Source organism: Medicago sativa, chromosome 3 (assembly GCF_051527215.1).
Source record: "Medicago sativa cultivar Bolivia chromosome 3, Bolivia_mono, whole genome shotgun sequence".
In the NCBI taxonomy this organism is placed as follows: domain Eukaryota; kingdom Viridiplantae; phylum Streptophyta; class Magnoliopsida; order Fabales; family Fabaceae; genus Medicago; species Medicago sativa.
The window spans coordinates 45,688,757-45,702,954 of record NC_140751.1 but is presented as its reverse complement, the minus strand read 5'-3'; the positions used below and the strand labels follow the sequence as shown (position 1 = coordinate 45,702,954).

General features: G+C 33.0%; 1 protein-coding gene, 2 long non-coding RNA genes and 1 pseudogene across 4 annotated transcripts; 2 read left to right on the top strand and 2 right to left on the bottom strand.

Moving 5' to 3' along the window:
• Positions 1–2,798: 2,798 nt before the first annotated feature.
• On the bottom strand, positions 2,799–3,144 carry LOC146937707 (uncharacterized). Its single transcript, XR_015031016.1, has 2 exons — positions 3,028–3,144; positions 2,799–2,991 (listed from the first exon to the last, which is right to left on the bottom strand). It is a non-coding gene; the product is annotated as an uncharacterized LOC146937707 (long non-coding RNA).
• Positions 3,145–3,718: 574 nt separating this feature from the next.
• LOC146937706 (uncharacterized) lies at positions 3,719–4,984 on the top strand. The gene is made up of 2 exons (XR_015031017.1): positions 3,719–3,851; positions 4,089–4,984. It is a non-coding gene; the product is annotated as an uncharacterized LOC146937706 (long non-coding RNA).
• A 1,008-nt stretch (positions 4,985–5,992) lies between these two features.
• Positions 5,993–7,359, top strand: LOC146937705 (uncharacterized; annotated as a pseudogene). The gene is made up of 2 exons (XR_015031015.1): positions 5,993–6,240; positions 7,000–7,359. The product of XR_015031015.1 is annotated as an uncharacterized LOC146937705 (transcript).
• A 2,048-nt stretch (positions 7,360–9,407) lies between these two features.
• LOC146937704 (glutathione S-transferase F9-like) lies at positions 9,408–12,357 on the bottom strand. Its single transcript, XM_085751890.1, has 3 exons — positions 12,128–12,357; positions 10,264–10,312; positions 9,408–9,972 (listed from the first exon to the last, which is right to left on the bottom strand). Exons 1-3 carry the CDS (start codon positions 12,269–12,271, stop codon positions 9,518–9,520), a joined length of 648 nt encoding a protein of 215 aa, XP_085608016.1. The 5' UTR covers positions 12,272–12,357; the 3' UTR covers positions 9,408–9,517.
• Between the last annotated feature and the right edge of the window lie 1,841 nt (positions 12,358–14,198).

Genomic DNA, 14,198 nt, shown 5'->3' with positions numbered 1-14,198 from the left:
TTGGGCTTTGAATGATATTGAGCCTAAGTAAATGGGCCAAGAATCTCTTTGGCCGGTCCAGAACAGTTACCTTATAACATGGAAATAATCCTCTAAAAAAAACATCTCCTTAAAAAAACCTGTAAATAACATCATATTATATATCCTTTAAAAATCATATTATATGTAAAAATTTGTGTATAATATGATACAATGTTATTTACAAGTTTTGTGTTTAAGGAAATATTATTTAAAGGTTGTAAAGTAACTAATGGTAATACCAAATGATTATTAAGAAAAAAAAAACTAAAAATAAGTGCATCACCCCTTCTAAAAAATGAGGCAAAAGTAATTATGAAAAAAAAAAATTGAGGAAGAAAAATAATAATGCATCATCATGGCAAAACAAATATTGGTACATCACAACAGACTTGTGTGAGGCTGGGTGTGGCTATTGTTACACCAGCCCAGAACATAACATACTTTTTTTTTTTTAATATAAAGCATATATTGTATAATAAATATGTTTTATTACAAAAAATAACCAAATATAATGCTTCTGTCTATATGTTTCAAAAAAAAAAAATTAATGCTTTGGTCTATTGGCATGGTGTTCCATGTTCATACCTGGTTGTCCCAAGTTCAACTCTCAACTTTTGCGGTTTTTTCATAATTGTTTCAAAGAATAATACAAACAACTTAAATTGTAAAAACAAACACATCAGAATCAAACTTGTGACGTGAAACCCATTGAGTTGAATATCTCCCACTAAGCTACAATGACACCCATTTTTGAATTGAGATATTTTACTTTGAATTTAACATTCATTTAAACTATTTTATCATTTTTATGATGTTATTTAAATTTAATTAAAAGTTAAATTTCACTAAGATATGAATAACATCACTACACAGAGAAAAAAGTAATTGACGATTTGTTAAGATTAATACATACATTGTTATTTACGTAATTTATTTTCGCAAATATTGGGGAGTCATTGCTCTATTTACCAGCATGCTAAATACTTATTGTGCGTTAATAACACTTGATATACAATCAGATGTGTGATACAATAACATTCCGATGGACTCTGATACTTAAGAAATTGTAATATATGAAAGTTTGTAAGAATTTCTCTAAGTGTTTTGTGCGCTATTTGATTTTGACAGAGTAAGGGCACTCCTAAAATTTAGAGTATTGCTTTTATTTTCTTCAACTGCTCAAGTCTTATTTAGGAGAAATTCCGAGAGCCATTGTTGAATAGTGCCAACGCATCAAAAGAGTCCTTGAGAAGTTTGATCAGAGACGTTAAGATGTTGCCTTAAATGGTTAATGTCGTTGAGTAGTCATTCAAAATTAATTTGCTTCTAATAGAATGATCTGTTACGTTCTTTTTGTCCTTGAATTTCTTTGTTTGTTTCTGTACATGATCAAAAAACAAGTTGTACTACTCTGAGTCTGATAGTGAAATTCCTTCAAAAACGACAAACTGGTTCAGAGTCTTCAGCTACTGACATCACCTTCAGATGCATCATCCTTCAAAGTCTGATGGAAATTTTCTTCTAATAAAAGCATTAACTTTATGGTTGACTTTTTTTCATACCTTGTTCCAAGTTTTCAGCTTCTCACTTACGTCAGATGCACTCTTAATCATGTGTTCATAATCTTATTGTTTAAGAACCAAAACTTGATTTAAGAATTAAAATTAAAATTTATGTTCATGCATACTTGAGCACACATTAATATATCAATTTGTTCTTTCATACTTTGTTATCGTAATAACTTCAGAGGTATTGTACAAAACCCATTTTGATTCAACATAACAAAGTAAGACCTATCCATGTAGCTCAGGACCTCTTCATGAAATACTGGTCCCTGGGATTAGTAGCGGTCTAATACTCTCACAAGGGTTATGGTGCGTTAGAAAAAGTTATACAAGGTGAATTCCTAGGATTAGTAAGACCTTTTGTTTTGTCCTTAGTAATTTTTTTTTACCCAAAATATGTTCATACTGAACTTAGTTTTTGTAATAGTTATTTTCACCCTCATTTTGAAGGACAAAACTCAAATATTATACATATTACAATGATCAATCCAATATAATTACATTTTAAAGTGACCTTCACATTTGATGTGCCATGCCTTTTGCACTTATCTATACATGGTAAGATGATGAACAATCGAGCATTAATGAAAAAAGAAGACGGTGATGTGTTGCTTAATGAGTTACTTGGGTTGGACACAAAATATGCTTTTAATGAGTGCAACAAACTGAAAGGTGCTTACATAACCTACAAATTTTTTTCTTGAAATCTTCATGGGGTCATACCACAAAAGCCTTTGCAACTCGATAGTGAACTAGAGATGAATGATATCAAAGATGGGCATGCTCAATTCATTCTTGGCATTGGCCATAATACACGACCTTCTTGTATAGTCTGCATGTAGATGATGTTACCTTTTGCACCTATGACAGTCATCGTAATACCCATCCATTCAACGACATATGTTTTTGGTTCTCTAGATGGATAAAGTGAGTCTGCAAAATGGTTTATTTGCACTTTCCAGACCCTCGTATGAGGTAATATAGACGTATTCAAAGCATTCATAGCCACCCCTCCTCTGTAGTACTGGAGCTAAATGTCTTTCAGACAAACCAAGCATTCTAAGATTACTTGTTGCAAGATTTTCTTGAAGATGTTAAAATAGTTGGAAGTTATATGGAGTTAGTTAAGGTAGTTAGACTAGAGTTAGTAATCAACTATAGTTAGTTGATAACTAAACTAGAGTTAGTAGCTTGGTTAGAAGTTAGTTAGAGTTAGTTGCTCAAACTAATCTCTATATATAGGAACACCATAGTACACATTCATATTTTTTATCAAATATATTGATTCTCATATGAGTTTTTTTTCCTCATGAATACTTTTTGCTTGCTCTCTTGCTTACATCTATGATTTTTCTCCCTGATTCCATGATTTTTAACATGGTATCAGAGCTATATTGGTATCCACCTTGAAGGATATTTTCCGAGCTATATTGGTATCCACCTTGAAGGATATTTTCCGCTGCACTTTCTAGAGAAAATTCAATTTTCTCATCTTCAATTTCTTCGTGATTCTTTTCTCATTAATATTTTTTTCTCCTTTTTTTTTCATTCTCTCGAGAAAATTCCAGAATAATCTTCTTCTCTTTTAGTTTTTTATCTGGATTTCTTCGATTGATTTCGTGTTCGATCCTCATCTCAATTTCATCTGATTCATTTGCATCGTTTTTTTTGGTTCAATCAATTTTTGTCCAGTTCACGATTTCGTTTGTGGTGTTTTCGTTCTTCTTCCTTTGTGTTGAATCGAACACCTCTCCTTCAATTTCTGGATTCGGTTTCAATCTCAGGTTCATCTTCGATTCAATTCGCGTTTCTTGTTCAACATCCTTTATTATCGCAAATTTCCCCAATTCTTAGGGTTTTGCGATTTCAATTCGATTTCACATTTTTCTCTTTTGTTTTTTGATTCGAGAAAGATAATTCGATTTCTTGATTGGACTCGATTTTCTGATTCCATTCCATCCTATGTTCTTTGATTGAACACTGATTCGAGAAAGATTATTCAAATTCGTTTTCGCGTTTCTGAATCTTTGAATTGTCACTCATGACTGCTTCTTCTCACAATCACTCATGGTGTGCACATGAGGTGTTTGTTGAAAGTCGTCACCATAAACAGGTTGGTGTTATGTTTGTCTTTGGGGTTCAGTGTTTGAATTGGTTGCTACGTTCTGAGGATGCATTTTGTGGAGTATTGATGACTGGTTTTTGGAGGCTTCTACTGCTGCTTTGATTTCTCTATTGGACTGTGTATATGATGATCTATGAGAGGTACCTTCTTTACATATGGATTGTCAATTATTGTTTTGATGATTTATCCATTACACTGAGTTGGTGTATGCTATGGGAATCCTCATATCTCATCCACATATTTGGAACTTTGATGACATCCACCTTAGAATGGAAGTTGGTACTTGTTGGTTCATTCACTCATTTACTCAATATTTTGGTTCATTCACTCATTCACATGGTTGACTTTCTGTTATGTGCACATGTTGATGTTGGCAGAATGTGTTATGATGGTTACAACTAATTTTGTTGGTTTGTCTTCTGATTTGGTTAGTGAAGACTATTTGGTTAATATTGGGAAGTTGGTAACTTGGGTTGGTTCATTCACTCCTTCCTTACTTGATATTTGATGGGTTGTGATCCTTGGTGCTCTAATCTTCATGAGCAGATTGTTACATGATCAGTTTTCTCTGGTTTGTGAAATTGCATAAGCTTCATGAGCAGATTGTTGTATGTTGTTGTGGCTTACTCATCCAATGAGCTAGATGTTGAAGTCTTTCTTGGTTTTGGTATATCCTTTGAAGACAGTTTTGATGGTTGTGTACGTTTCTACTGTTGCAATTTTTGCTCAAGAAGAGATATAGGTTGGAGGAAAAGTTGTATCCACTTTGAAGATGGGTTCAAAGGCTCTTGGTTTTGGGATTATATAGTATTGTTGAAGTTACACATTTGCTGCATAATTCCTTTCTTCGGTTGCAATTGTGATTCATACTTAGAGGATTTGGGTCTCTGTCCACTTATGTTTGCCTATGGTTTTGAGGAATGTATTGCAAGCCAACATCCATGATTTTCTTCTTTGTTGCCTTATTGGCTTTGTGGTGAGCTTCTGTCTATGATGGTTAAGCATGATGCTTCTGTCATAGATGGTTAAGCATTTATGTAGCTTCTGTCAATGGTTGTTAAGCGTGACACTTCTTCCATTGATGGTTAAGCATTGATATATTTGTTGATGGTTGCTTCTGCCTTTGTTAGGTGGTTAAGCTTGTTGCCTCAATTGGCTTGTTATTGTGCTTCTGTCAAGTGGTTAAACTCTGAGTATAGTTTCTGCTTGGTGGTTAAGCTTTTGCCTTATGGCTTGTTGATTCTAGCTTCTGCCTTATGGTGGTTAAGCATTATGTCCCTTGATGGTTTTTGATGTTAGCTTCTGTTAAGTAGTTAAGCATTAAAAGAAGGAGGAAGCCAGCAACGCGTAAGAGAGGTTTAAGCACAGAGTTTGAAGTTTGTGGATCATCATCTTCCACCAGTGGAAATGGTGAAGTTTATAGGCTTCAATATGGGCTTTCTTAGATTTGCTGGGTTTCTTGGTTTTACTAGTTTACATTCCATGTTTCCCTTAGTCTTTATAGTATACAAATTCCAATTGTACTTTCATTGTATTCCAAACTCAAATTGGTGAATTTCCCCATTTTGAGTTTGAGGGAGGCTGTTAAAATAGTTGGAAGTTATATGGAGTTAGTTAAGGTAGTTAGACTAGAGTTAGTAATCAACTATAGTTAGTTGATAACTAAACTAGAGTTAGTAGCTTGGTTAGAAGTTAGTTAGAGTTAGTTGCTCAAACTAATCTCTATATATAGGAACACCATAGTACACATTCATATTTTTTATCAAATATATTGATTCTCCTATGAGTTTTTTTTCCTCATGAATACTTTTTGCTTGCTCTCTTGCTTACATCTATGATTTTTCTCCCTGATTCCATGATTTTTAACAGAAGACATGTGGGGTCAACTTATGGAGACATGCTAGCAAGCATTCTAAGCATTCTAGGTTACATTTATTATTTCTACAAGGTCTCTTATCCCATGCTATTGGCTCCTGTACATGGAGATGTTCCTAGGCCGGTAAATATGGAGTTTATGATAGAGCAGTATAATGTCAGTGAAACTCTACATACTTTGGATAATGTCAGTGAAACTTTACCATTGCGTCACTTTGTTATTTGTTCTATTTCTGTGCTCTGGATCAGTAGTTAACTCGCAAAAGGTTTGGTGCTTAAGTCCCGAACCATACGAAGCATGGACACTCCTCGGATTAGACGTGTCCCACTGAATTATGTAATTTTTTCAAATTACTAGCTGTGTTGACGTGTCTGTATCCGTGTCCGGTGTCCGTGTCTGTATCAGTGTTTCATTGAGTCGAACTGAGAGGGGGTATTTGAGGAGCTTTTGAGCAATAGAAGGGGCTTATAGAGAAAACGTCGAATATTGACAGGGTGGTGGATTGAGTGTCCCGAGCCCAATCCACTTCCTTTTTGAAGAGGTCCATTAACAAAACATAAAACTTCAACGGAGTCGTAGTTAACTCAATTCGCCGGGAAACGCTGCCGGAGTTGATCGTCGCCGCCACTGGAACGGAAAGAAATCCCATCCAGGTTTTCCTTCTTCATCAATTTCATTTCATTGATTTTTCTTTTTTCTTTCAAATAGGTTTTGCGTCTTTGAATCTGTTATCTTTGGAGTATGAATTCTGAACATTTCGATATATAGATATTATAAATTTGTACACTGGAAATTCAGATTTTTAGCTTAGAATTTTCGTTCTTTGTGGTTCGACAAGGAAAAGGTGAAAGAGGCATAGTTTTTAAGCTTTCTGGGACTACTTTTCAAATGGTTAGGAATAAGGAAAGTTGAAGTAATATTCATGGAGTGGTTATAAAAATGTATGTTTTATTTAATCTTTCATATAACAGACTTTACTAAAATTCGGTGAAGCGCCAGCGCAGCGGCGTTGACACTGGACACCACACTGACACGGGTAGTAATTTAAGAAAATGGAAATGATTAAATGTAACTACATATGTCTTGCCCGTATCAAACACAGGACACCTCTCTAATCCGATGTCTCGGTGCCACATTGGACATTGGTCAAATTTGACAGAGGAACAAACAATTGTTTATCTTTCTTGATCAATATAGTATCTGAATAGTGTTCCATTTCTACTCCAATATTTCATGAACAACTTATTCAAAACAATTCCTAAGAAAATTCTAATGTAGTTATCAAAGCTAAAGATGTAATTAACTTTCTGTTTATTGGTTTCAACTGTTTCAAGAACAATATATGCACAATAACTTGCTTGTGCGTTTAGAGAATTGAGTTTTCTCTTATTTGTTGTTTTAATTGTTCTCAGAAAAGGAAAATAAATTGTAATCACGTTCATTTTACTAGCTATGAACTCAGTTGCAAGACATTTATCAAGCTTTCTTAGACAGTCAGGTTGTGCGGCGCCTGAGCCTTTGAATGCCCCCAGCTTCAGCAATGCAGAGGCATATGAGTGCAGGTGTATAATGGAAACCTGGAAGGGGCATTGGCATTGATGCAGCGTAAGATGACATCAAGTGGGATCGAGAGAATGATAAAGAAGGAACAAAGATTTCATATCAAAAACTCTGAGAAGCGTGTTTTAGCCCAAAAGAGTTTGGAGCGTAGGCTTCGATCACATGATCTTTCTAGCAAACTCAAAGCCATTATGATCAAGAAAGTCAGGTAATTATTTCCTATATCGAAGACTGATTTTTCTACCTTAGAATATAAAAAGTATGCACCTTGCCAAGATCAATAAAGTCAAGTAATCAATACTTATACGAAAGACGTATTTTTATCCCTCATGAAGCAAAAATTTTACCTTGATTCTTGATAGTTCTTTCCCAACGACACTATAAATGTATCATGATATTCCAATTCCCAAGATTAATTATTGACAATAGGTAGAATTCCATCTAATACCACTCAGTTATTTGGGAAACATTTATTTACCTGCAGACTCGGACTCGGAAGATATATTATTTTTGTATATGCTGATCTGTTCACTAATGAATCCTTAGTTTTGAAGTAATTGTCTCCTATGTGAAACCTTGTTATGCATGAAGGCGATTTTTCTAGCAAACTATTGAAATAGCTATGTTTTAAATTGACACGAGTACATGACATTTAATTATTTCAAAAGTTTAAGGATTGAAGGGGAAAGGGTTTTCCAGCCAAATATAGTGGCATTTTTCAGTTGATTGTATTCTCTTATCATATGCTTGATAATAACTTCTTTTAACCTGGAACCACTTATCTTTCCTGTTCTCGTTGTTTTGGAGGCTTGACAGGTTTCTATTCGTTTTGGATTGAATCGATGTTTTACCACGACAGTCTCTAGAATTTTTGTTCCATCATTTCCTTTTCCCTAAACTATTGTTTGCTCTATTTTATTTGAACTGATCTATTCTATTGCAATATGACAGGGGCCTTTGAGAATGTTGCATTGCTATTGAGAAAATTGGTAGGTTTAAGGTTGCTGTTATGCAGTAATATGTACTGTGGTAAATATGAGATGCATCGTTCCAATGTTCTTTAGATTTGGTTAACTCATGAATTTGGGTGAATATATATGTTGAATTTCTTATGATGGAAAGGCGAAACCATTTTCAAGCAGCTTCTGTATGCAGCATCACTCTTTATTTTATTTACCTGTTTTGTACTTGTAAAGATTTATCATGTAAGAAATAGCAAAAACAACAAAATGAAACTAAATGATTTTTGGATTGCAGAAAATGTTGGTTATAACTTCATTTTCTCTAAATATTTACAAACTAGATCAAAATGTTAACAAAATCAAGAGAGTTTCTTATCCCACCCTCCACACCTGGTTTGTTCAGATTATATAATCTGAAATGTTGTAGGATGTTTTTACACCTTTGGATTATATAATCCAAAATGTTGTAGGACTTGCGAGAAACTGTTAGTGAGATAACAATCTGTCTAAAATGAATGCAAATATGTTAGCCGACCAAAATTCCAATCCAAGACACACAAATTTTAGCAAAATGGTTGTGCAGCTACAAAACACTTGTACTCCAAGACTGCATATTTAATAGAGGTGCAACCATAAAGATATAGGAAAGAAAGAGAAACAAGGTAGTAGAAGAAATTGAGAATCACATTATATTTGGAACATTACCTGAACTCGAAATTGAAAAACACAAGAGAAAATTCATATAAAAAAGAGAGTGCAATATAACAAATTGAAGTCATCAGTTAAAGACATGATTGAATATGAAGCAAAAATGAATTCAAAACTAAACAAAGAAGCAGTGAGAAAATGAGATTCAAATTAGAAACAATGTTTTATAGAAACAATGTTAATGCTTTGGAGCAATTCATTGAAATCTTTAACAATGCAAGCTGCATGTCTGGCAATTGAAGTCTTCAATTATGCAAGCTTTTGTTCAAACTTTTGTCTCATATCAGATGAGAAAAAATGAATATTGAACAAAGCTCAATATGATAATCCTTTGGTATTTCTGATCCCCATTATGACCCAATGATGTCCTTTAAGATGATATTGCTCTTATCCCTTTTGTTTTTGCTCATTCTCGTGCTACGTGAGTTAACTCACGCTGAAAATGCACCTACGTGAGTTAACTTACGTTCGCCTTTTTTAGGGAAATGAGCAATTCTAAATGGGAGAAGAGCAACTCTTCAGATTTGTTTGCTAGAATGACAGTGATAACAGCTCAAAACACTCATAATAATAACCTTAGCATCAAAGTATTATTGCAATGTTTGAAACATTATTTTATTCATAAGTATTATTACAAGCTCATGGAGATAAGAAAACATTATTTTATTCAAAAGGACAGTCACTTCCACAAACCCTCTAATCACATAGGGTATTTATAAAGCTGGAGAACCTTCTTCCAAGATGGCCTATTGCTAATATCATCCCACCAAGCACTCACATGCTTCCTCTCCTTTACCATATTCTCTTTTCCCATTGAATTCATCAAATAATGACCAAATGGAAGATGGCTAAGGTCAGCAAGGCTAAAGAAATCACCAGCCAAGTACTTGGTCTTTGATAGCCTCTCCTCATAAATATCCAACACCTTTCCAAGCTTTTCTTCACTCTCTTGAACAACTTTTTGGTCAGATGGAAGTCCCACTAGTGGGTAAACCAAAAGATTCATAACTAAGTTGTAGATTGGTGGGTTGAAGTTTTGGGCTTCAACTTCTAGCCATTGCTCCACAAGACCCCTTTCTTCTATTGTCTTTCCAAGCAAATCAGTCCCTTGATTTTTGTACTTTTCAGCATAGTACCTTAGGATTGCCCTAGATTCTGCAATATTATAAGAACATAGATTAAATCTTGATTATAATTTTCTACTATCAGATACCATGAATTAACGTTGTCAGCATATTGATGACCGTTTGATCAAGATAGTCTGAATTTCAAACTCGAAGTTTTGGTTTTTCAAAAAAACCTACTATTGTTGTGATCTGTTTAATCTGAATGCAACAATGATAAATCTACTCATGAATGCAGGTATATCCAGCAGCATAATGTACATAAAAATTATTTATGCTTAGCTAAATGGAATACAGTATAGAAACAAGTGAAGGAGCTAACCATAGAGAGTATAGTCACCATCTTGAATAACAGGGAGTAATCCAAAGGGCTGCATATGGAACAAGCATTAGACTTATATGTGGATGATCTATATGAATTGGTAGATTGAAAATCTAACTCTACTGAATGAAATAGATAGACAAAATTGTTGGGAAATGACCTCCATAATTTCCCTCATCCGTGAACTCAAAATAGACACTAGCGGGAACATAAAATATAAGCATAATTACACATAGAATTTTAGCGTGGAAAACTTTCTCAATATAAGAAAGAAAAAAACCACCGGACTCTTGAGCGTCTTAACTTCCACTATAATGATAATGAAAATACAACAATTTCATCCCTAGGTGGATCTCACTACAACGTATCTCTCAATTTGTAAGGAACACTCTTACAAATTGGCTCACTATTTATCTCACAAAGAATCACTTTTCTCTTTTGAGTAACTCTTTCTCTCTTGTTTTTTGTTGTTCTTCTCTTGTGGTGTGTTGTGAACTCTCGCTCATGCTCGAATCAAGCTAAAGTTGTCTTACATGCATGAAGACACTTGTCATTTGCCTTTCATGCAAAACACCAAGTGTCCCTTGCAATGAATGCACCGCACCGTGTGTCTCTTGCAATGCATGTACCACAACATGTGTTACTCATACATTACACCAACTGTACACCATACACCTTGATACTTGTCATCACATGCAACCTTCCATTTTGTCAAATATAAGTTGGCCACGTGGCATTGGATGGACCCCACAAAAATTTGGCTATCATTACGTATAAAACAGGGATGGATCCAGATTCCCTAATGTTATAAAAGCACACGGTTTCACATTGTTTTAAATCTCAACCATTGATTTTAAATCGGACGGTTGAGATCATACAATACATAGATCAACTATAATCAATTTCGGACGACGACTTTATATCGGACAGTTAGGATGAATATATGTGTGGACACATTTACTACGTTAAATCCAAATCCATAAAACAAACATGTATTGCCTAATTGTAAAAAACCAGATGCAGTGCAATTTTACATTTCGGTCCTTTATTGAAAACCAGGTGGCTCAAATTACATGTATTTGCAATTGCATCATGCAATTACATGAATCCAAAGATCAAACATGAACTGTGTTTTAGATATATTCTATAAAGTCAAAATATGAGTCATATAATCTTAATCAGAAATTTCAGATCATTTGATTGCATGATCTTCTCACTATATAGAATTCAAATACATTTTTGCCGCATTTGTGAGAATCGACACATAACCTTATAACTTATATAATGGTGACCCTTATCCTGAACTTTTTTTCTATTTTGTACAAAAAAGGGTTTTCACAAAAGAGAAAGTAAGAAACACCATATTTTTTTGGTTTTTGAGTTTGTTCTAAATTTTTTTCCATTAAATTATAATTTCATTCAATCCATTGAGCCGGCTCAAGTCAATTTGGATCATATGACTATTACACATTTAGTGTTTTGATGGTCGTTGGATCGAGATTGAATGATATATATATATTTTTTTTGGTCAGGTAGCTTAGTGGCTAGACTCACACACATTATGTGTGGAGAAGTGGAGAATCCGGGGTTCAAACCCCGACCCCTGCACATAATATCCCTGGAAGCTACCAACTAAGCTACACTTATGGGACGAATGATATATATTTTAAATTTGGTATTTTAGTTTTAAAAAGCAAATTAAATTTATGAATTGAAATCTATATATGCCACCCGCATAAAGGTGGCAATTATCGACAATAGACCATTCGAATTCAATCCAACATATGGTAGATTGAATTAAAAAAAAAAAAAAAACGATTGGGACCAAAAGTGCAATAGAAAAATAAAAACAAAGAAAAAGAACCTGCAACTTAAGGTATTCAGCTTCCTTGTGCTCTCCCTTGAAGCCATCAACATGTACCGTTTCAAACTCAATATCCTTTTCAATTAGACACACAATCACCCGTTTCGGGCATGCATAGTCTGGGCCATATACCTTCACAACCATCGTAATTTGATGAAAGCAATATTTCAAAGATATGGTTTTAAGGCATCTGGTTATCGCTTCTTATATATTGTCTTCTTGAAAAGAAAAGAGAAAAAGTTTCATAAAAAACGTCACATTTACTAAAGAAGTTGTCGTAGAGAGAGTATCATTTAAAGAATAGTTTTAATATTTTCAACTATACCTTTCTTAAAAAAAAAAAAAAATTCAACTATACCTATGGTTAATATTTTGTGCGTCATTTTTAAAGTTATTATTTTCCATTTTCTCCGTTTCTAAATATATGTCGCATTTAATCACTTTACATATGTTAATACACAGTTTTGACTATTAATGTATTTAATTATCTATAATAAAATATTATAAAAATTTTCAAAATGTTCATTGAGAAAATGAACAACATCTTACATGCTAACATTTGTATTTACATATTACTTAAAAAATATGGTCAAAGTAAATGATGGTAATAGTGCATATGGTAAAATTGCAGCATGTATCTATGAACGAAGGGAGTAATAAAAACACATTAACGATTAGTAAGGATCATTTTAAAAATTCATTATTAAGTTTATATGATTTATCATATTTTCTTTAGTTGGGTAAAATGATCAAATGCAACAATTATTGTGAGAGAGATGGTTAAAATTTGGATTTAATAAATCCAAATTCAATTAATTGAAAAGATATATCTTGAGAATCTAAATTATTTTTTGAAAGAACGTATTAAATTGCTACCAAATATATTTAATTTAGTCAAAAACTAAATATATATATTGACCAAATAAATAAATTACTATATCACTATATATTTAATATTTTTCTAATATTCATGCTAAATGTTACTTTTTCTCTCCCATAATAATTTTCACGTTTATAAAACAATTGACCCAAAAATGAATGTTATTTTCAATTGTTTTCCACTGTAGTCACTAATAAATAATACGAGTATTTCTCTCAAGTAATTATTTTTAGTTTCTAATGTAATTTTATTTAGTTTCTAAAATTTTAACCTGTAACTAATATTATGTAGGCTTAAATATGTAAATCGTCTCTGCAAGTTCGCGTGTTTTTGGTTTTCGTCCTTGTATCTTTTTTTGTTCTAAAACAACCCTTGTAAGTTAAAAACGTTTTGGTTTTGGTCACTACCGTCATCATTTGTTACAAAAACGTCTATGTGGCAAACAGAGGATGACGTTGATGTGTTGTTCCATACGCTGAGTCACAAAATTAGAGGGACAAAAATAAAAAAACAAAAGTCGCACAGGGACCAAACCCAAAAATTCGTAGAAAACTTCATTTTTATCATCTTCCTTCATTTTCTTCTTCATTCATCTTCATATACATATTCATAAAAAACTCAGGAAAAATTGAATACACCTAATATATTCATACCCATACATATTTGAACAACAACAACACATAAAATTGAATATAACATCTTTAGTAATACAGGTTGTTTGTTCTTGTACACAATCAGTGGCGGAGCTAGGAATTTTAAGTTGTGGGGGCAATTTTCGACGAATATATAATATCAAAAATGTTAAGTTTTTCATAAGAGTATATGTATACATCACAATATTCTCGACCACTTTTTAAATTATGAAAATATATGCATGTTTTTGAAAAAATGCAGACTAACAATCATTTCTTACGTTATCATGTTATATTGATTGTACTTTAAAAAAAATGTTAAATTGATTGTTGAAATAAAATAAAATCACAATTATAAAAATATTATGATCTAAAATATGCAATATTAAATTAAGAAAAATCTTAAAGAGTATCCTTAGGGCATTGGTGAAGAGAATTAAAATAGAAAAAATGTACTGGAAAATGGTGAAAAGTTGCGAATTCAACTTTTTAAAAGTCAAAAAATTGTTGATTTCATTGTCAACCTACTATTTTTTGTTTCCTTAACAAATACTCTAAA

Coding starts and splice junctions, on each gene's coding strand:
- LOC146937704 (XM_085751890.1), bottom strand. CDS start 12,271: ATGGTTGTGAAGGTATATGGCCCAGACTATGCATGCCCGAAACGGGTG. Junction 10,313..12,127: donor CTGAATACCTTAAGTTGCAG/GTTCTTTTTCTT, acceptor TTCCATATGCAG/CCCTTTGGATTACTCCCTGT. Junction 9,973..10,263: donor TGGTGACTATACTCTCTATG/GTTAGCTCCTTC, acceptor ATAATATTGCAG/AATCTAGGGCAATCCTAAGG.